General features: G+C 46.8%; 1 protein-coding gene across 2 annotated transcripts in view; it reads left to right on the top strand.

The window, feature by feature from the left end:
* The window catches only part of vegfc (vascular endothelial growth factor c), a 54,143-nt gene extending 42,698 nt beyond the window's left edge, over positions 1 to 11,445 (top strand). For both annotated transcript variants that reach the window (XM_084466235.1, XM_084466236.1), the window contains 3 exons: positions 4,084 to 4,229; positions 9,152 to 9,485; positions 11,312 to 11,445. In XM_084466235.1, coding sequence (XP_084322361.1) covers positions 4,084 to 4,229; positions 9,152 to 9,485; positions 11,312 to 11,417 — 586 coding nt within the window. In that variant the 3' untranslated portion in view covers positions 11,418 to 11,445. The remainder of the gene's footprint in view (positions 1 to 4,083; positions 4,230 to 9,151; positions 9,486 to 11,311) is intronic.
* The last annotated feature ends 6,994 nt before the right edge of the window (positions 11,446 to 18,439 follow it).

The following is an 18,439-nucleotide window of genomic DNA, read 5'->3' on the forward strand; positions in this document are numbered from 1 at the left end:
TCACTGGCAGAGGTCAAGCGTGCACTTTATGTGTCATGTCAAAAGTTGTGGGAATTGTCTATTTTTTAAACGGTTCAGTTTATCAGTTCAAATCTGAGTGGTTTATTTCCCAAAGCTAAATTACTTAGCTCTGCAAAACACGCATGGATAATGAAATAGTGATTCATCAAGGCTACTGGATAGTTGTAGTTATATTACATTATATAAGAGTACTAACGAGTATTTGCTCAGTCGTAGGGACTAACGAGTAGAGCGAGAGGCGAGGACGTTAAACTTCAGGGTTAAAGTGTGTGAACCCGGCCTGTATGAAGAGGTGGTTACAACTTGTTGTGTTTTTACTTAACATCTGCAGTGTATGTACCATTTGAACCACAAAGACCACCAAACAAATACTTTACGATGTGCTTAAAAAAAAAAAAAAATAGTTCTTATATCAAATTATAATGTCATTATACATTCTTTTGTCCGCTTTTTACAGGACTCAATTCTAGCTTGTGAAAACACCCAGGGAGCCTCAGACTCTATTGTCTACTCTTAATTCAGCACTAAAACATTGAGGCAACTAGACAGTGTGAGGACGTACCAGACATGTGTGAGGCTCTGAGGCTGTGAAGCTTCTTTAACTACCAACAGATGCCTCGCTTGTGCCCACATAGAGGTGGTGCAGATGGTGACTATTCTACACAAACCACTGCAGGATCAGTTGACTGTTCTCGTGAACTTCTCAATGTTTACCGTCTCACTTTGAGCGAGACGGCGCGAGATCAAGTGACGGCCAACGTTAACAATGTAATGAAGCACCATCGCTTTTTATCCGTCTGTAGACGGATGTACATGTGGATCGTCAATATGTTTTTTCGGGACGCTCTGTTGGTATTGCGTCACGCGTCACACTCACCTGTTCAGCCTGTTTAGGTGGTGAGTCGTGGGAAATTGACAAGATTCTGTACGTCTTTGGGGAGTTCCACCACGAGCCAAAAGCCACGACGACTCCTCACTCGATAGGGAGGTAGACGCACCTAGTGCATAACGGGTGCATCCAGCAAGACGGTTTTGCTTCTGGCTTGTTAGATTGTGTTTAGTGAGCGTTTGGCTCTGTTGTTAGCGCTGTGCTAAAAGATATCCGTCCTTAAAATATAGACAAATTGCATATACCTCAAATATGCATGTTGTTGTTAAAAGCCAATTCACTGAAGAACCAGATGTTCGCATATTTCTTCACCCAATCAAACTCCCCTGCCCTTAAGCCAGGCAGAAGTTGAGGGTGTGAAAACTAGAAAAGAGGGAAGCAAAAGGGAAAAGGGCTGGATTTGCAGGGAGGAAGGAAAGAAGGAACGATTAAGTTGAGAAAACAAACAGCGGTGTCACTCGATCTAAACATAGCAAACAGAGATGTTCCAGTCTGGTTCTCTGGGTTCAAAGCACCAGAGAGGCCTGGTCTGGAGGTCCACCCCTAAAGCACCAGAGAGGCCTGGTCTGGGTCTCCACCCCTAAAGAACCAGAGTCCTGGTCTGGAGGTCCACCCCTAAAGAACCAGAGTCCTGGTCTGGGTCTCCACCCCTAAAGAACCAGAGTCCTGGTCTGGGTCTCCACCCCTAAAGAACCAGAGTCCTGGTCTGGGTCTCCACCCCTAAAGAACCAGAGAGTCCTGGTCTGGGTCTCCACCCCTAAAGAACCAGAGTCCTGGTCTGGGGGTCCACCCCTAAATAACCAGAGAGTCCTGGTCTGGGTCTCCACCCCTAAAGAACCAGAGAGTCCTGGTCTGGGGGTCCACCCCTAAATAACCAGAGAGTCCTGGTCTGGGTCTCCACCCCTAAAGAACCAGAGTCCTGGTCTGGGTCTCCACCCCTAAAGAACCAGAGAGTCCTGGTCTGGGTCTCCACCCCTAAAGAACCAGAGAGTCCTGGTCTGGGTCTCTACCCCTAAAGAACCAGAGAGTCCTGGTCTGGGTCTCCACCCCTAAAGAACCAGAGAGTCCTGGTCTGAAAAACAAGCAAGCCATGATGACATACACTGTAACATCTGTACACATTTGAAAATGTGAAGCGCTGCATTCGAATAGATAAGGAACCCAAATTACTTAACGCAAATCAGTAATTTTCTAACACTGTTACACTGTAGTCGCAGTCGCAGCACATACATTAGATCAGTAAAAAGCAATAAATGAATGATATCTCATCTTCTGCTGTTGAATTGAACTTGATCCAAGGAAAGCCTTCTTGGTCGATGCTGTTTATTTGACCACAGTGTCTCTGTGTTTCCTTATCAACAGTGGATCTCAATAGTGGAATTTGACACAGCAGACACAGACTATTTGTACTCCATGTCAAAACAGCAAAAGATGCGTAGCAAGAGCATAAACATCGAGTTTGTGTAATATATCTGACTAGAATTGTTAATACAAGCATACTGTATAAAACATCTGCTCACAATTAGTGCCCATTTTTCAACATAACATGTTGTTGTTAATTACAAAGATGAGAGCATAACCTTTCATATTCCATTTTCTTCAGAACTTTTTTACATCTATATACACATACTGTTGTGGCTTCCTGCACATACATTTACTGTAGAGATACATCAAGCTTGCTAGTGAGCAACGCATACAAAGGTTATGCACAGAAGATAAAAATATGACCCGTCTTAAAAGATTTAGCGCGGGGAACTCTGGCCCTCATAGATCGACTAGATAACCTCAGATTCTCGGACAGGAAGTCATCATATTTCATCATATTCAGGGAAATTCAAAGGAAAGTCCGGGCCATTAGAGGGGATTGGGGCGTTTCAGGCCCACTGCCAGGACGCGTCAGTGTAGGCTGCAGAGACCAGTCTGCTTCTGATCAATCACATGCTTGGAGCCTCTAATCGGCTCATCTCATTGCATCATCCAGGGGGGAGAGGACTCGGTCCCGGGGAAGGCCCAAGATAAATACACAATTCAACCTTTTTTGTACCAGGCTGGTAGACGGTAGACAGGGCGCTGCAGCACAGAGCAGCAGACTAAATGAGTGTAGATAAGACACTGCTACTTGGTATGTAGAAGTAGCAGACCCATCATTTCTTATGGTGGTGGCGGTGTTATGAGGGACACCGCTCTGTCCTACGATGACACCTCTGTTAAAGGGTCTGTTAAGTGCCCTTAACCATTTCCCTCATGGTTAATGGAGAAATGTGGAGCTCTGTATCTGAATCCAAACTGAAAAATAATATTTTGGGATTAATTTTTTTCTTTTACATGATCCTTTTAGCCGTTACGTTTGTTACATTTTTTTTGAGTATAATATATAACATTTCTAAATTAAAATATCTAAAAACAACTAGACCTATGTTATATATTTTGTTGCGTTGTGTACTTACATTTTCCCAAATGTTTCAAACAATGTTCAAACTCAGAGAAACGCGTCGCTTTATTCACGGTAATGGACCGTTACGTTTGGTCCACTTCCTGGGAAACACAGGAAACAGGATCCAGTAAAGACTCATTCATTGTCGTGAGGATGATGATGATATGTAATATCAATGCAGCCTCCTATGGTGTGCTGATATGAGCTAAAGCCTTATAAAGCTTTATTGAAATATACATTTCTAGTGGACGTGTTATTAATTGGCTTGATGTTGATTGGGTGGACTCTGATGTCGTGTCCCTATCTGCATGGAGGTAATTCATTGAATGTCTTTCTATATTTTTATCCAGCACCAGGTTCCGGTTTTATGTTCATATGTTCACAGCCTCCACCTTCTGTCATTCTCATCACCCAACTCTCTCTCTCTCCCACACCCCACTCTGTCCCTATCTCTCTCTCTCTCTCTCTCTCTCTCTCTCGCTCGCTCTTGTTCTTCCTCTATCCCAATCCCTCTCTCTTTCTCTCTCCTGGTATCCCTCTATCTCTCTCTCCCACATTGTCCCTATATCCCTATCTCTGTCTCTCTCTCCCTCTTCCCCTTCTCTCTCTATCTCTTGCTCTGTTCCTATCTCTCTCTCTCTCTCTCTCTTGCTCTCCCTCTTCCCCATCTCCCTCTCTCTCTCCCGCTCTGTTCCTCCCTCCCTCTCCCTCTCTCCCTATGTATCTCTCTTTCTTAAAGGTGTCCCATAGCCAACAGGACTTGCCCGCCAAGCCAGGCCTGGAACAGCCGGCTGTGCCGCTGTGTTGCCAAGACAACCACCTGGCAACAGAACCACCCTCCACCGCCTCCGCCCCCCCCCCTGAGGCCCGCCCCGCAGCACATAGGTAACGGGCGTCGTGCACATCCACGCATCGCACGCACAAACCGCACCCAGGAAACACGTCCCAATGACGACACCAAAAGATACAATAGGCTAGACTTTCGATTTCAAGCGAGCTCCAAAAAACGAGGCTGGCTGAAGCATAGCAGCATGAGACTCCCCTCTGCTGCTGCAGAGCGTCATGGAGCTGGGTGCAACAGTACCACTGTTACCTTTATTACTATTATTAGTACCACTAAACCTGACCTGTTTTCAGATCGTACCGAGTTATAAAGCCTGCAATTGATAAAAACACCAGCCCTTAACCATTGTCTGAAACACCAGCCCTTAACCAGTCTCTGAAACACCAGCCCTTAACCATTGTCTGAAACACCAGCCCTTAACCAGTCTCTGAAACACCAGCCCTTAACCATTGTCTGAAACACCAGCCCTTAACCAGTCTCTGAAACACCAGCCCTTAACCAGTCTCTGAAACACCAGCCCTTAACCATTGTCTGAAACACCAGCCCTTAACCATTGTCTGAAGCACCAGCCCTTAACCATTGTCTGAAACACCAGCCCTTAACCAGTCTCTAAAACACCAGCCCTTAACCAGTCTCTGAAACACCAGCCCTTAACCAGTCTCTGAAACACCAGCCCTTAACCATTGTCTGAAACACCAGCCCTTAACCAGTCTCTGAAACACCAGCCCTTAACCATTGTCTGAAACACCAGCCCTTAACCAGTCTCTGAAACACCAGCCCTTAACCATTGTCTGAAGCACCAGCCCTTAACCAGTCTCTGAAACACCAGCCCTTAACCTTGAGTCCTTTATTATCGGCATATCGCTCTGCCACATTATTGTGTTTGTAAAGTGTTCTCCTCTTAAGGAATAATTTAGGTAAAAAAAGAATTGACAAGTATTTTGGTACATGCGATGGTATTATGCTGAACGCAATGGAAAGCCCTGTGCTACTGTTTCAGTCTCCTTGATGTGCATGTGCTGGACTGCGTGTCTGTGCGTCCACAGTGAAGCCTGACCACACTGGACTTGTTGTTGAGTGTGTGTCCCTACAATAACATGATGTGGACTCAGTATAAACAGACGCATGGAAGAATGCACCGCTGAGACCTCAGCACAGGCCAGAACAAATATGCACACAAACACACACACACACACACACATACACACACGTTTACGAAAGCAAGCACAAACACATAAGCTCATTGGCACTCTATAAAAGCTGCTATCCTAACACAACAACTCCCTTGTTATGCTGATGATTCTCTGTCACTGGGACCCTTATATCTCTAAAAACGATGACCAGATTACTGCGTTAAGGGTTCGGTTTAAGGTTAGGGTTAGGTTTAGGGTTAGGGTTAGGTTACAGAGTTGACAGAGTTACAATGCACATCTTTGCATCGCCATCTTTTCGCTGCCTGCATACGTACTTCACTGTCACGTCAACGTGGACACAAGGTGGAAGCACGGCATCTCCAACGCCAAATGAACCAACGAGGAAACCTGGAAACCAAGATCTGATCCACCACAGGTTTCTGAGCATCGAGGCGGATCTTCTCACGCCTGCAGATGCAGGCGTGTTTGGGCCGACGGGCTACTAGTACACATGCAAGTAGGGACTCCCCTTCTGTGCTCCTCCAGCCCGCCTTGGAGAGCTTAGTGTTGCGGGGGGTGGTGTAAGGTGGCCTGGGAGACTGTAACTGGGATTAAGAGCTAGACCAATGGGATGGACGTGATGGACCTGACCCACTGGTATTAGGACATCTGAAACACCAGCCCTTAACCAGTCTCTGAAACACCAGCCCTTAACCTCTCTCTGAAACACCAGCCCTTAACCAGTCTCTAAAGCACCAGCCCTTAACCAGTCTCTGAAACACCAGCCCTTAACCAGTCTCTGAAACACCAGCCCTTAACCAGTCTCTGAAACACCAGCCCTTAACCTCTCTCTGAAACACCAGCCCTTAACCAGTCTCTAAAACACCAGCCCTTAACCAGTCTCTGAAACACCAGCCCTTAACCAGTCTCTAAAGCACCAGCCCTTAACCAGTCTCTAAAACACCAGCCCTTAACCAGTCTCTGAAACACCAGCCCTTAACCAGTCTCTGAAACACCAGCCCTTAACCAGTCTCTGAAACACCAGCCCTTAACCAGTCTCTGAAACACCAGCCCTTAACCAGTCTCTGAAACACCAGCCCTTAACCAGTCTCTGAAACACCAGCCCTTAACCAGTCTCTGAAACACCAGCCCTTAACCAGTCTCTGAAACACCAGCCCTTAACCAGTCTCTGAAACACCAGCCCTTAACCTCTCTCTGAAACACCAGCCCTTAACCAGTCTGTAAAACACCAGCCCTTAACCAGTCTCTGAAACACCAGCCCTTAACCAGTCTCTGAAACACCAGCCCTTAACCAGTCTCTGAAACACCAGCCCTTAACCAGTCTCTGAAACACCAGCCCTTAACCAGTCTCTGAAACACCAGCCCTTAACCAGTCTCTGAAACACCAGCCCTTAACCATTGTCTAAAACACCAGCCCTTAACCAGTCTCTGAAACACCAGCCCTTAACCAGTCTGTAAAACACCAGCCCTTAACCAGTGGATCCAGACTACATGCACATCAGCCCATCGGCTGCATATTTATTACAGGCTGTCACCATTAGCCACCCCACCCTGAGCAGGACGGCCTATCGCGCGGCCCTCTGACTGATCTGGGCCCCAGCGAGGGCTGCGTATTGTTGTACAGAGCCGGTCATGGAGGAGGAATGCTGGGATGGGAGTTGGTGGTTGGACGTGAGAGGGGGAAGTCAAAGAAAAACAAGTCAGATTTGTAGTACTACAAATCCAAGCAACGAGCGTCACTTCCCATAAACCTGAGCTGAGCCAAAAGAAATGGAACTCCTTATGAAACTCTGTTTTATTTGACATTTTGATGGTACAACATCACCAGATTGTGAAACAATTCAGTCAGTTTCGGCCCACAACACATCTCGGTTATTCATGTCTTTCCTCCTACGTCTGTGTTTGAAGAACTCCAAAGGGTCCGGAGAGATGACCTGGAGAAGGGGGGGTGGGGGTCTTTGGGGTCTGTACTCTGGCTGCGTATACTCTCCCCCCCCCCCCCTCCAGGGAAATCCACACTTTAGTTTATGATGTGGAGTTAATCCCATAGAAACCCATGCTTCAGACCGGGCCTGAGCCATCACAGGAACATGCGCGGGGATATGACCCGTGTTTGGCAGTGACGCACCTGACCTGATGTGCTCCACCTGTTTGACCTTTAACCCACACAGGTGAATGTTTGTTGAAGGCTCGACCAAGCGTGTTCTTTCAAAGATGAAATTGGAGCACCCCCCCTCCCCCCCCCCCCCCCAGCTTCAAAATTACATTTGAATTGTCTATAATGACTAAAGTAGCAAGTTAGCTTTCAGAAATGTGTTGAGGACGTCACTGTACAGAGCAGTGCCACTAGTAAACAACATTTCTTTGGGTTGACAAAGGACAAAATGTCTCCACTTAGCCATTGTGCAACACTTTGATGTGACCTCATGTGGCACTGCCATCACATTTCAAACTCGTTGCCTGTTGTTAAAGTTACAATAGCCTCTTACTCACAATCCACAAACCACACTACAATCAACCCCATCTGTGAGAAATTTGTGACACAGGACGCATTTAACTGGAAAATATGAATATCTGCAATGTATAAACATTTAGTGTAGATCATCGGTGGTCAGGGTTTTGACAAAGTGTTCATGGCTGTGACAAAATAATAATCTTTACGAGTTTTTATTTCATACATATGGGTTCCATTGGCCATTTCCTATTCACTATAGGAAAACATGCTTTTTTCACAACGCCGTCAATAAGTATATACACACATACAAAGCCAAATAAAGGATGTGTATTTATATTGATCAACGTTCTGCAAAGATCTATCCCTCTACGTGGGGACATATGACACCCTCAACAAAGCGAGGAGCTAGCTAGAGCTACGTCAACGTACCAGCGCTCTTCTGATAGGTCACATGACATGGACCCGCCCAAACGGGCCAGCTCAGGAGGGTCCGTGGTGAAGAGAACCGTCACACTAGTGGTCACAGCTGCTGTAGGGAAATAAGCGCTTCTGAGACCCCTTGGCGCATATATGGCGCATAATTCATATTCATTTTCCTATTCCTATTCATATATATTCATATTTATAAAACAGGTGGCTTAAATCAAGCGATCTGATTGGTTCCCAACTGTTGTATATTGAGCGTATACACACAGCTATGACGCCCGTTCAGTTTACAGAGTTCAGTATCACTCCGCGCCTAACTTGAACTGTTGTTTATTTATATATAAAAGCGATAGCATAGCTCACTGAAGCCTAAAAACAAGGAAATGTTGTAAAGCAATAGGCCCACGGTGAGTGAACTCGATAGAAGGCTGAACCGAGCTACCGTCTCTAGCCTTCTCTCTGAAGGACGCTACAGTGTGTTGCATAGCAACCGGCGTACACTTTGCCGGCAGCCAGGAGGGACAACTTTTTTGTATTCGTTAAAAAAAATGCTTTTCCGACTTTCTCATTTTGTCTATGACTTTCATTTCACCATACTCGGGGGGGGGGGGGGGGGGGGGGGGGTCGCCGTCCCTCCGCTGCACGTCGGGACGGACAACGCCCCTTAACGGTGGTATAATGAGAACATTCCACAGCCTGTCGTGATCTATTGCTTAAATATATATAAATATATATACTATATATATATTCATATTCCTAGTCTGTGTTCTGCCGTACTGTTGCAGTGAACAGGGTTACGTCATGTGTGGTCTCCCTCGCGGTGACCTTGAGTTCCGCTCCCCCCCCCCCCCCCCCCCCGGTGGTCAGACGGCTCAGACGCCCCCCCCGGTCTGACGCGCTCCCTCTCCCCCCCCCTCGCTCCCTGCAGACGTGTTCGCGGCAGACGTGTGCGGCCCGGACAAGGAGCTGGACGTGGAGAGCTGCCAGTGTGTGTGTCGCCACGCCGACCCCTGCGCCCCGCACCAACGCCTGGACCGCAACACCTGCCAGTGCGTGTGCGACGCCCGGCCCGCCGCCGCCGCCGCCGCCGCCGCCGCCTGCCCCGCCCACCACGTGTTCGACAGGCAGAGCTGCCGCTGCGTGTGCCAGCGCGCCTGCCCCCGCCACCAGCCCCTCAACAGGGCCCGCTGCGCCTGCGAGTGCAGCGAGTCGCCCAACAGGTGCTTCCTCAAGGGGCGGCGCTTCCACCAGGCCACCTGCAGGTGAGGCCGCCGCCGCCGCCGCCGCCGCCGCCGCTGCCTCACACACACAGGGGGCCCCCGAGTGAGGGGGGCCCCCCTCACACACACACAGGGGGCCCCGAGTGAGGGGGGCCCCCCCTCACACACACACAGGGGGCCCCCAGTGAGGGGGGCCCCCTCACACACACACAGGGGGCCCCGAGTGAGGGGGGCCCCCCCTCACACACACACAGGGGCCCCCGAGTGAGGGGGGCCCCCCTCACACACACACAGGGGGCCCCGAGTGAGGGGGGCCCCCCTCACACACACACAGGGGCCCCCGAGTGAGGGGGGCCCCCCTCACACACACACAGGGGCCCCCGAGTGAGGGGGGCCCCCTCACACACAGGGGCCCCCTCACACACACACAGGGGCCCCCGAGTGAGGGGGGGGCCCCCCTCACACACACACAGGGCCCCCCTCTCAGCAGGCTGTCTGCTCCCAGTCTCCCAGTGAACAAAGGAACCAGACGTGTCAATTTGAAACGATGCACATGAAACACCGGGGCTCAGGGTCCCCTGGTCCGAGGAGAGAGGACCTGCCCTGAGGTGACTGGTCCCTGGTTCCTGTAGGGTGATGTTCCTCAGGGGGTTCTAAAGGACAGGGTCCCTCTGGTCCCAGCCGCGCCTTGGTGCTAATCGTTGCTGCGGAGGAACGTTGGCCCCGTCAGCGTGGGTCCGACCTGCGTTGCGGTGGTTTCCACGGTGATGGGACTAGCCTTTCTCAGGGCCGCTGCAGCGGTGCGGTGTAACTCAGGACATTCATCACAACCTCGGTGGATTTGGACTTGGGAAAAAAAAAGCCCTTTTTTAGTGAGCGCATTCCAAAAGCTCTCATGTAATAAAACCATCATATGCATCATGTTTGAGAATGAGATCCATTAGTTTTATCAGAAACATGCACATGGCCTCAGGCGAGTGGGTGCTCCCTTCCTGCATGAAACAGCGGCTCCCGGGAAGCCTCCTGGTGTGTGTGTGTGTGTGTGTGTGTGTGTGTGTGTGTGTGTGTGTGTGTGTGTTGTGGGGTTAGAAGGGTCAGTATTGGCCTGTAACAGGCATGTAATACAAGACCTCAGTGAGTTAATGACTTGTACCAGCAGTCACTTAACCATTTCCCCTGTTTAGGAACGGGAGGGAGCACACACACACACACACACACACACACAGACACACACAGACACACACACACACACACACACACACACATACACACACACACACACACACACACACACACACACACATAAATCTGCATCATTGCATGTTGCATGTGTGTCAGTGTGTGTGTGTGTGTGTGTGTGTGTGCGTGTGCGTGTGTGTGCAGACACAGTGTGCCCAGCCAGCCCTGACCCTGTGTGACCCTGTTCCAGAGTGATTTATGAGTGTAGCCGCCAAGCAGCAGAATGTGTGTGTGATGTTGATCTGTGTTTGCCCCCGTGTTTCCCCAAAGGATCTCCCTCAGAGCAGCCAATTACTACAGCAGACACGATGTGCACAACTTCAAACTCTTACTCATTATCTCCAACAGACTCTAGCCAATGGCTGTCAGGGCAATAGGAGCCAATCAGAAATCTGTCCTCAGTGTCAAAGTAGGAGACCTACCCAGTAGATTGTTGGTTTGTATTTCACCGTTTTTTTTGTAGTACGTCCTGTTCTCAGTCTTCTCTCTCGGGACTCGCTGCGTTACCTCTTAAACAACGTAAACACGGTTCAGGTGGATGATGTCAACGTGTGGATGAAATGTACGTTCTTCCTCCATGTGATGTCCTTCTGTGTGTGTGTGTCCCCCCCCCCCCCCCCCCCCCACAGCTGCCACCGGCCCCCCTGTGACCCCCGCAGGAGGTGTGAGGACGGCTACTCCTACAGCGAGGAGGTGTGCCGCTGCGTGCCCTCCCACTGGAGACGGCTGGACTGAGAGACCCCCAGACCCCCCCGCCCCCACCCCCCCCACCACCCCACCCCCACACACCCCCATACACCTTCTACTCTTCCTCTTCACCGCGGCCCAATCAGGAACCCACACCACGTGCTTAGCCAATCACAAAGCCAAGCCCCCCCCCCCCCCTCCCCCCCCCCTGCCAGCCCCGCTCAGTCCAAAAACCGGCAGAATATGAAAACTAAAAAGTAGGGCTTTCTAGTTTTGTGGAGGTCCCTCTGAACACGCCTGTGTGTGTCTGATGGGTGGAGGGGGTGTTGGGAGGGTAGCTCGTGTTGGAGGAGCGAGGTCCATGTGGTGGTGCTGTGCGGGTCTGAGTCACACAGACATTGGCGTGGGAGTGCCCCCCCCCCGGGGGACCCCCAGCCGGCCGGCCCACCCGCCAGGCCTTTTTAGATTTGTTCATATTGTCTGAATATCAAAGTATTGAAGTTTAAAATATTTCCTAAAATATTTGATCTTTTTTTTTTTTATGAATGCCGTATTATTCTTATTAAGTCAGATATTGATTATATAATTTATTAAAATTTCTTGTTTTCAACCTCTTTGTTTATGTGCCATTTTTATCATGACAATACACTGTGATCAATATGTTGGAACGTTTCAAGTATATGTTGTCAAATAAACAATACGTGTGTATATTGTTAACTTATTCAATGGCTTTATCATGTTAGCGTTATATGAAGACATGATGACTTGCATATACATCACATAGCCAATACATATGTACATGCTCCCAGACCAAGGCAACATATAATACAATAAAGAAGAAATGCCAGTCATTTTTTAAACCTATTATTTCAGAATTCATCAGCGACTCAAGTTCAACAAATTAAAAAAAGTTTGTTTGTTTGTGTGTTTGTGGTGCGTGCGTGCGTGCGTGCGTGCGTGCATGCGTGCGCGTGTGTGTGTGTGTGTGTGTGTGTGTGTGTGTGTGTGTGTGTGTGTGTGTGTGTGTGTGTGTGTGTGTGTGTGTAAACATGGATCAATCTTTGCCTGTAGTGTGGCCCAACACACTGGTTTGGTTGCACGTGTGTGTGTGTTCTTGTGTGTGCATGTATTTAGCAATGTTTGGGTACATCTAATGTACACCTGGAGGGAAAGACGTATCAACATGTTGAAGTGGAAAGCACCGTGTTCCCCGTCTGTGCTGCTGGGGGTTATGGCAGATCAATGAAGGATGCACTGGTTCTGTGCATGCAGTGCACTGCAAACACCTCTGTTTACATTCTTCCTCAATCCAAACATCACCGACATGAACTGTACTGTATGATGGGGGGAACTGTGTGTGTGTGTAAACCATGAAGCCGGAGACAGGCATCCAGGAATGAAAAGGAAGTCGAACTCCTCAACAGTTAAAAGTTGAAAAGTTTTCAATGTCCGTGTTCAAGTTTGATCCCATGTGAGACGTTAGTGTTGCATATCTTTTATTACTGAGCGGCTGCAGCCCAGAGATCATTTCAAGGCCATCAACACCCTACAGGAAACCACAGTGCGCTGCGCTAGTTGAGCTCATTTCACTTAGCAAACCAAATAACTGATTAGTCTGAATATAGTCTGGATCAAACGTTTGTGGAGATATGTAAACGTTGCAGACAGCAATGTTTCATTTTCATGTTGATATATGCCATTTTAATGTCCCAATTAGTACATCATCTCATAAAACAATACATTCTAAAATAGAAAAATACCTGAGGTGGGATAGATAAAAACAATCTAATAACACGTTTTAAATGCAAGTTTCCTGCATATAGTTTGTCGGCCCTTGGTGATGACTAAAGTCTGGTGTCTTGGTTTTTGTTTTGTCAGGCTAGGGGCTAAACTTGGCTTTTCTAACTTGTGCAAACTTTATTAGTGAATTATCCACAGGGACCTTAGCCCCAGCCTGTGGCCCCATGCACACACTAGCCGTGTACGTGTGTGTGTGTGTGTGTGTGTGTGTGTGTGTGTGTGTCATACACTTACACTAGGTGTGAGCCTGAGAACCAGTCTTTAATGTGAAAACGTCAGCATGTATTAATGATGCAGGGAGAGGATAAAAAACTAGACTAGACGGCTCAGGGTCTCAGTGAGGTCCTGGGGCCCCCAGGGTCTCAGTGAGGTCCTGGGGCCCCCCAGGGCCTCACTGAGACCCTGGGGGCCCCCAGGGTCTCAGTGAGGTCCTGGGGGGCCCCAGGACCTCACTGAGACCTGGGGCCCCAGGCAGGCTTGGCGGTGGGTAGACAGCAAAGCCATCTTGCCGATATCTGGTCCAATAGAAAGTTGTTACATTGAGTACATTAGTTCATGTGGTAATAAACCATCGTTATACATTATTGAATAGGGTGAGGGCTGACCTGCACCCTATTCATAATGTATACATTTATAACTTAGTGAGTCAGTGTCAACATCAACACCGTCAGTAAACATCAACACCGTCAGTAAATATCAACACCGCCAGTAAACATCAACACTGTCAGTAAACATGAACACTGTCAGTAAACATCAACACAGTCAGTAAACATGAACACCGTCAGTAAACATCAACACAGTCAGTAAACATGAACACTGTCAGTAAACATGAACACTGTCAGTAAACATGAACACTGTCAGTAAACATCAACACCGTCAGTAAACATGAACACCGTCAGTAAACATGAACACCGTCAGTAAACATCAACACCGTCAGTAAACATCAACACAGTCAGTAAACATCAACACAGTCAGTAAACATCAACACCGTCAGTGTAAACATCAACACGTCAGTGTAAACATCAACACGTCAGTGTAAACATTAACACAGTCAGTAAACATCAACACAGTCAGTGTAAACATTAACACAGTCAGTAAACATCAACACGTCAGTGTAAACATCAACACCGTCAGTAAAAATCAACACGTCAGTAAACATCAACACCGTCAGTAAACATCAACACAGTCAGTAAACATCAACACCGTCAGTGTAAACATCAACACTGTCAGTGTAAACATCAACACAGTCAGTAAACATCAACACCGTCAGTGTAAACATCAACACCGTCAGTGTAAACATCAACACAGTCAGTAAACATGAACACCGTCAGTAAACATCAACACCGTCAGTGTAAACATCAACACCGTCAGTAAACATGAACACCGTCAGTAAACATCAACACCGTCAGTAAACATCAACACCGTCAGTAAACATGAACACCGTCAGTAAACATGAACACCGTCAGTAAACATGAACACCGTCAGTGTCAACATCAACACCGTCAGTAAACATCAACACCGTCAGTAAACATCAACACCGTCAGTAAACATCAACACAGTCAGTAAACATCAACACCGTCAGTAAACATCAACACAGTCAGTAAACATCAACACCGTCAGTGTAAACATCAACACAGTCAGTAAACATCAACACCGTCAGTAAACATCAACACCGTCAGTAAACATCAACACAGTCAGTAAACATCAACACCGTCAGTGTAAACATCAACACAGTCAGTAAACATCAACACTGTCAGTAAACATCAACACAGTCAGTAAACATCAACACCGTCAGTGTCAACATCAACACAGTCAGTAAACATCAACACTGTCAGTGTAAACATCAACACCGTCAGTGTAAACATCAACACGTCAGTGTAAACATCAACACCGTCAGTAAACATCAACACCGTCAGTAAACATCAACACGTCAGTGTAAACATCAACACCGTCAGTAAACATCAACACTGTCAGTAAACATCAACACCGTCAGTAAACATCAACACCGTCAGTAAACATCAACACCGTCAGTAAACATCAACACCGTCAGTAAACATCAACACTGTCAGTAAACATCAACACCGTCAGTAAACATCAACACGTCAGTGTAAACATCAACACAGTCAGTAAACATCAACACCATCAGTAAACATCAACACAGTCAGTAAACATCAACACGTCAGTGTAAACATCAACACCGTCAGTAAAGGATTCCTAGACCATTGGTGAACTGTTAATTAACTAACGCTTCATGTGTCGGGACCCCAGTCATGCTACTGCAGAGGTTTGGTGCTATTTGGAGCAATACTAGTGGTTAAACCATGGAAGCCATTTGGGCTGTTAGCGTTGCTCCGGGCAACTTGGGGCAAGCTCTGTACTCGATGGTCAACGAAAAAGGAGGAGGGCTTATTTTATGTGTTTCCATGCCCCAAAAGGCCCTGGGTTCAATTTTCGCCGGAATTACACTTTAAGTATTGTTCCCTTATTGTAAAGTGTCCTTGATTTGTTGCGTGCACCAAGACATTTCCCAGATGAATCTCCATCAGGCAAACACCGGTGTCCCTCATAGAACCAATGATGGCTCTGCTCTTTTTCTGTACCCGGGTGCGGGTATTGAAACTCGTGAAGCTATGACACATTGTCCATTGGCCCAGGTACCCTGCTACATAACGGGAGCAGGCCCATAAATAGGGCTAACAGTGTTTTTGTTGTATGCTGACGTCTCTGTGAAAAGAGTCAATTAGGGAAATGCCATCATCCCTCTGACATGTGAGGTCCAATCTTCTCCGTACAGTAGTGTATGAAGCTCTGATGCCCGTCCAGGCGCCTGCACTTTCAAACTGAGTCTTTGCAGACAATTTCACAATCATTAAAACTCAGAGCCTTGGTAAGAAATATTTCCATTCAAACCCGGAATAATCTTAAACTAAACCTGGTCTCTGTCGTTTTCAGGAAACTAAGGCGGAACAGACCTTGAGACCCCTTAACCTCAAACACACGCACACACACACACACACACACACACACACACATACACACTTAATCATATAGACGCACCAAAAACCATTTCCTATTAAGGAAGGAAACTAAAGGAGCAACCTAGGTCTGCAGATGTGAAGATAAGGAGCTGGCACAAGAGTGTGTGTGTCTTTATGTGTGTGTGTGTGTGTGTGTGTGTGTGTGTGTGTGTGTGTGTGTGTATGTGTGTGTGTGTGTGTGTGTGTTTGGGGGTGCAGGGCTGGCACCCGGAGTAGCTCACACCATCTGTAGAGTCCATTATTAACAACTACACTCCCTTCCTGCCATTCAAACAGTTTTCTACGTTAGCTTGTGTGTGTGTGTGTGTGTGTGTGTGTGTGTGTGTGTGTGTGTGTGTGAGAGCAAAATACAGATGGATAGAGATGCTGCACAACAATTTGTATAATACACAATAAGACAATAATACACAACAAGTTAATTCATTTATAGGATTTTCATTCATTTATTTATTGGAATTTAATGTTATGAGCAAAGATAAATTATTTGTAATGATAAAACATTCAGTGAAAGCTGCTGTGGGTAAGTCTGGAGAGGTGTAAAGAGAGAGCAGAAGAGAGCAGAAGAGAGCAGAAGAGAGCCAACATCCCCCCCCCCCCCCCCCCTCTGCTCCTAATCATCATGAGTAGCATGTTAGGGACCAACTTCCTGCTCCCTTCAACCAGACGCAGAAGGGATGGGTTACAAATGGTTCCATGAGGTTGGGTATTTGCACAATGAAACAATAACGGCAGACCAGTGGCGAAAGCTCCAAAGGCATATTAGTCTGGTATGAGCGACCAATTACCCAGAATACATTTGGCCAATAACGAATACCCTGTGTGCAGAACCCAGTAATGCAGGACTCTTCTTAGATGATAACCTATCTACACTGTTACATACACCCCCATTAACTCCATGTTGAGCACAACATGGACATCGACTGCCTAAAGATGAAGAACACTGTTAGGAACTCCTCGCCAAGGAGAAGCACAGGAATTATGCAATGGTCAATATCTGTAGTTTGGTATTGAATTTTGAAAATATGTACACAGTATCCAGATGAGTTTGCCAAAGAAAATGAGTATGTTTCAATGTTTCAACGGGTTCAGGTCATCAAACGTCCAGAGTTGTCAAAGGTGTGAAAGGGTTTTTTGGCAGGGCAAAACCCGATTCTGTGAGTGACGACCAGGTGGATTTGCATTCCAAGATGAAACCTTAAATGTGAAAGGCAAATTTTATTGTGATGCTCCAACAAGGGCTTTTTTGAAATGCATAAAGGGACACAATGTGTATTATAGTTCAGAGCGATTCACTATTGAAGTACTATCACAAGAAAAGATTTCCTCCAGAACAGAAGGCAAGGCAAGGCAACTTTATTTATATAGCACTTTTCATACACAAGGCAGACTCAAAGTGCTTCACATATAAACATTGTCATACAATAAAATAAAATAATAGATAAGTAAAAAGTAAAATAGATAGAAAATAAAGGCAAAGTTTAAAAAAAACATTTTAGAAAGGTTAATAAGTTAATAAAAATGCATTTTAGAAAGTGAGAAAATAAAGGCAAAGTTACTAATAAAATAAAAAATAGAAGCATTGTAGATTTAAGATTTAGCAGAAAGCTAAAGCAAACATAAAAGTCTTCAGTCTTGTTTTAAAAGCTGTCAGAGTTGGGGCAAGGACACAGAAGAGTAATTCAGCAGGCAGTCCTACACTTCTCCCCAAAGTGCACGCTTGCCATGCATACAATTATTTGCGTTAGACTACATGCATCTGGTCTGCCTAGGAGTTTGACTGACTGACCTTCCTCAAATGTTCAAAATGTTGTCACTGAATGGGAACTATTGCTGTTCTTGAAAGATGGAGGGCAACTGGATTTTGACCGGTTTTACTGTTCACTGGACCTGTTGTTAAAAGACAGAGCTCATTGATTTAACGAGACTGGGTTATTTGACACAATCCATTAATTGATCATGTGTGAGAGTTCCTTCCTCATCATGAGTGTGTCATGACTGTTTCTGTAGTTGAGTGAAATGATCGTTGCAAGATTCCTATTCATGTATGATGTACCCCTACTGTCCACAGCCTCTCTTACACAATCTCTTTCATATCAAAGAGGGTCTCAAGGACATATAAGATTATCACTTTGGGGGGTTCAGCCCTACAGGAAGTGACTCCCAAAGCCTCAGAAAATGCTCCAATCTCGTGGCTCCTCACCCAGCGGCTCGCTTGTAAGATTTTGAGCTGAA

This window comes from Micromesistius poutassou (assembly GCF_964030765.1).
Source record: "Micromesistius poutassou genome assembly, chromosome: 3".
NCBI classification, from domain to species: domain Eukaryota; kingdom Metazoa; phylum Chordata; class Actinopteri; order Gadiformes; family Gadidae; genus Micromesistius; species Micromesistius poutassou.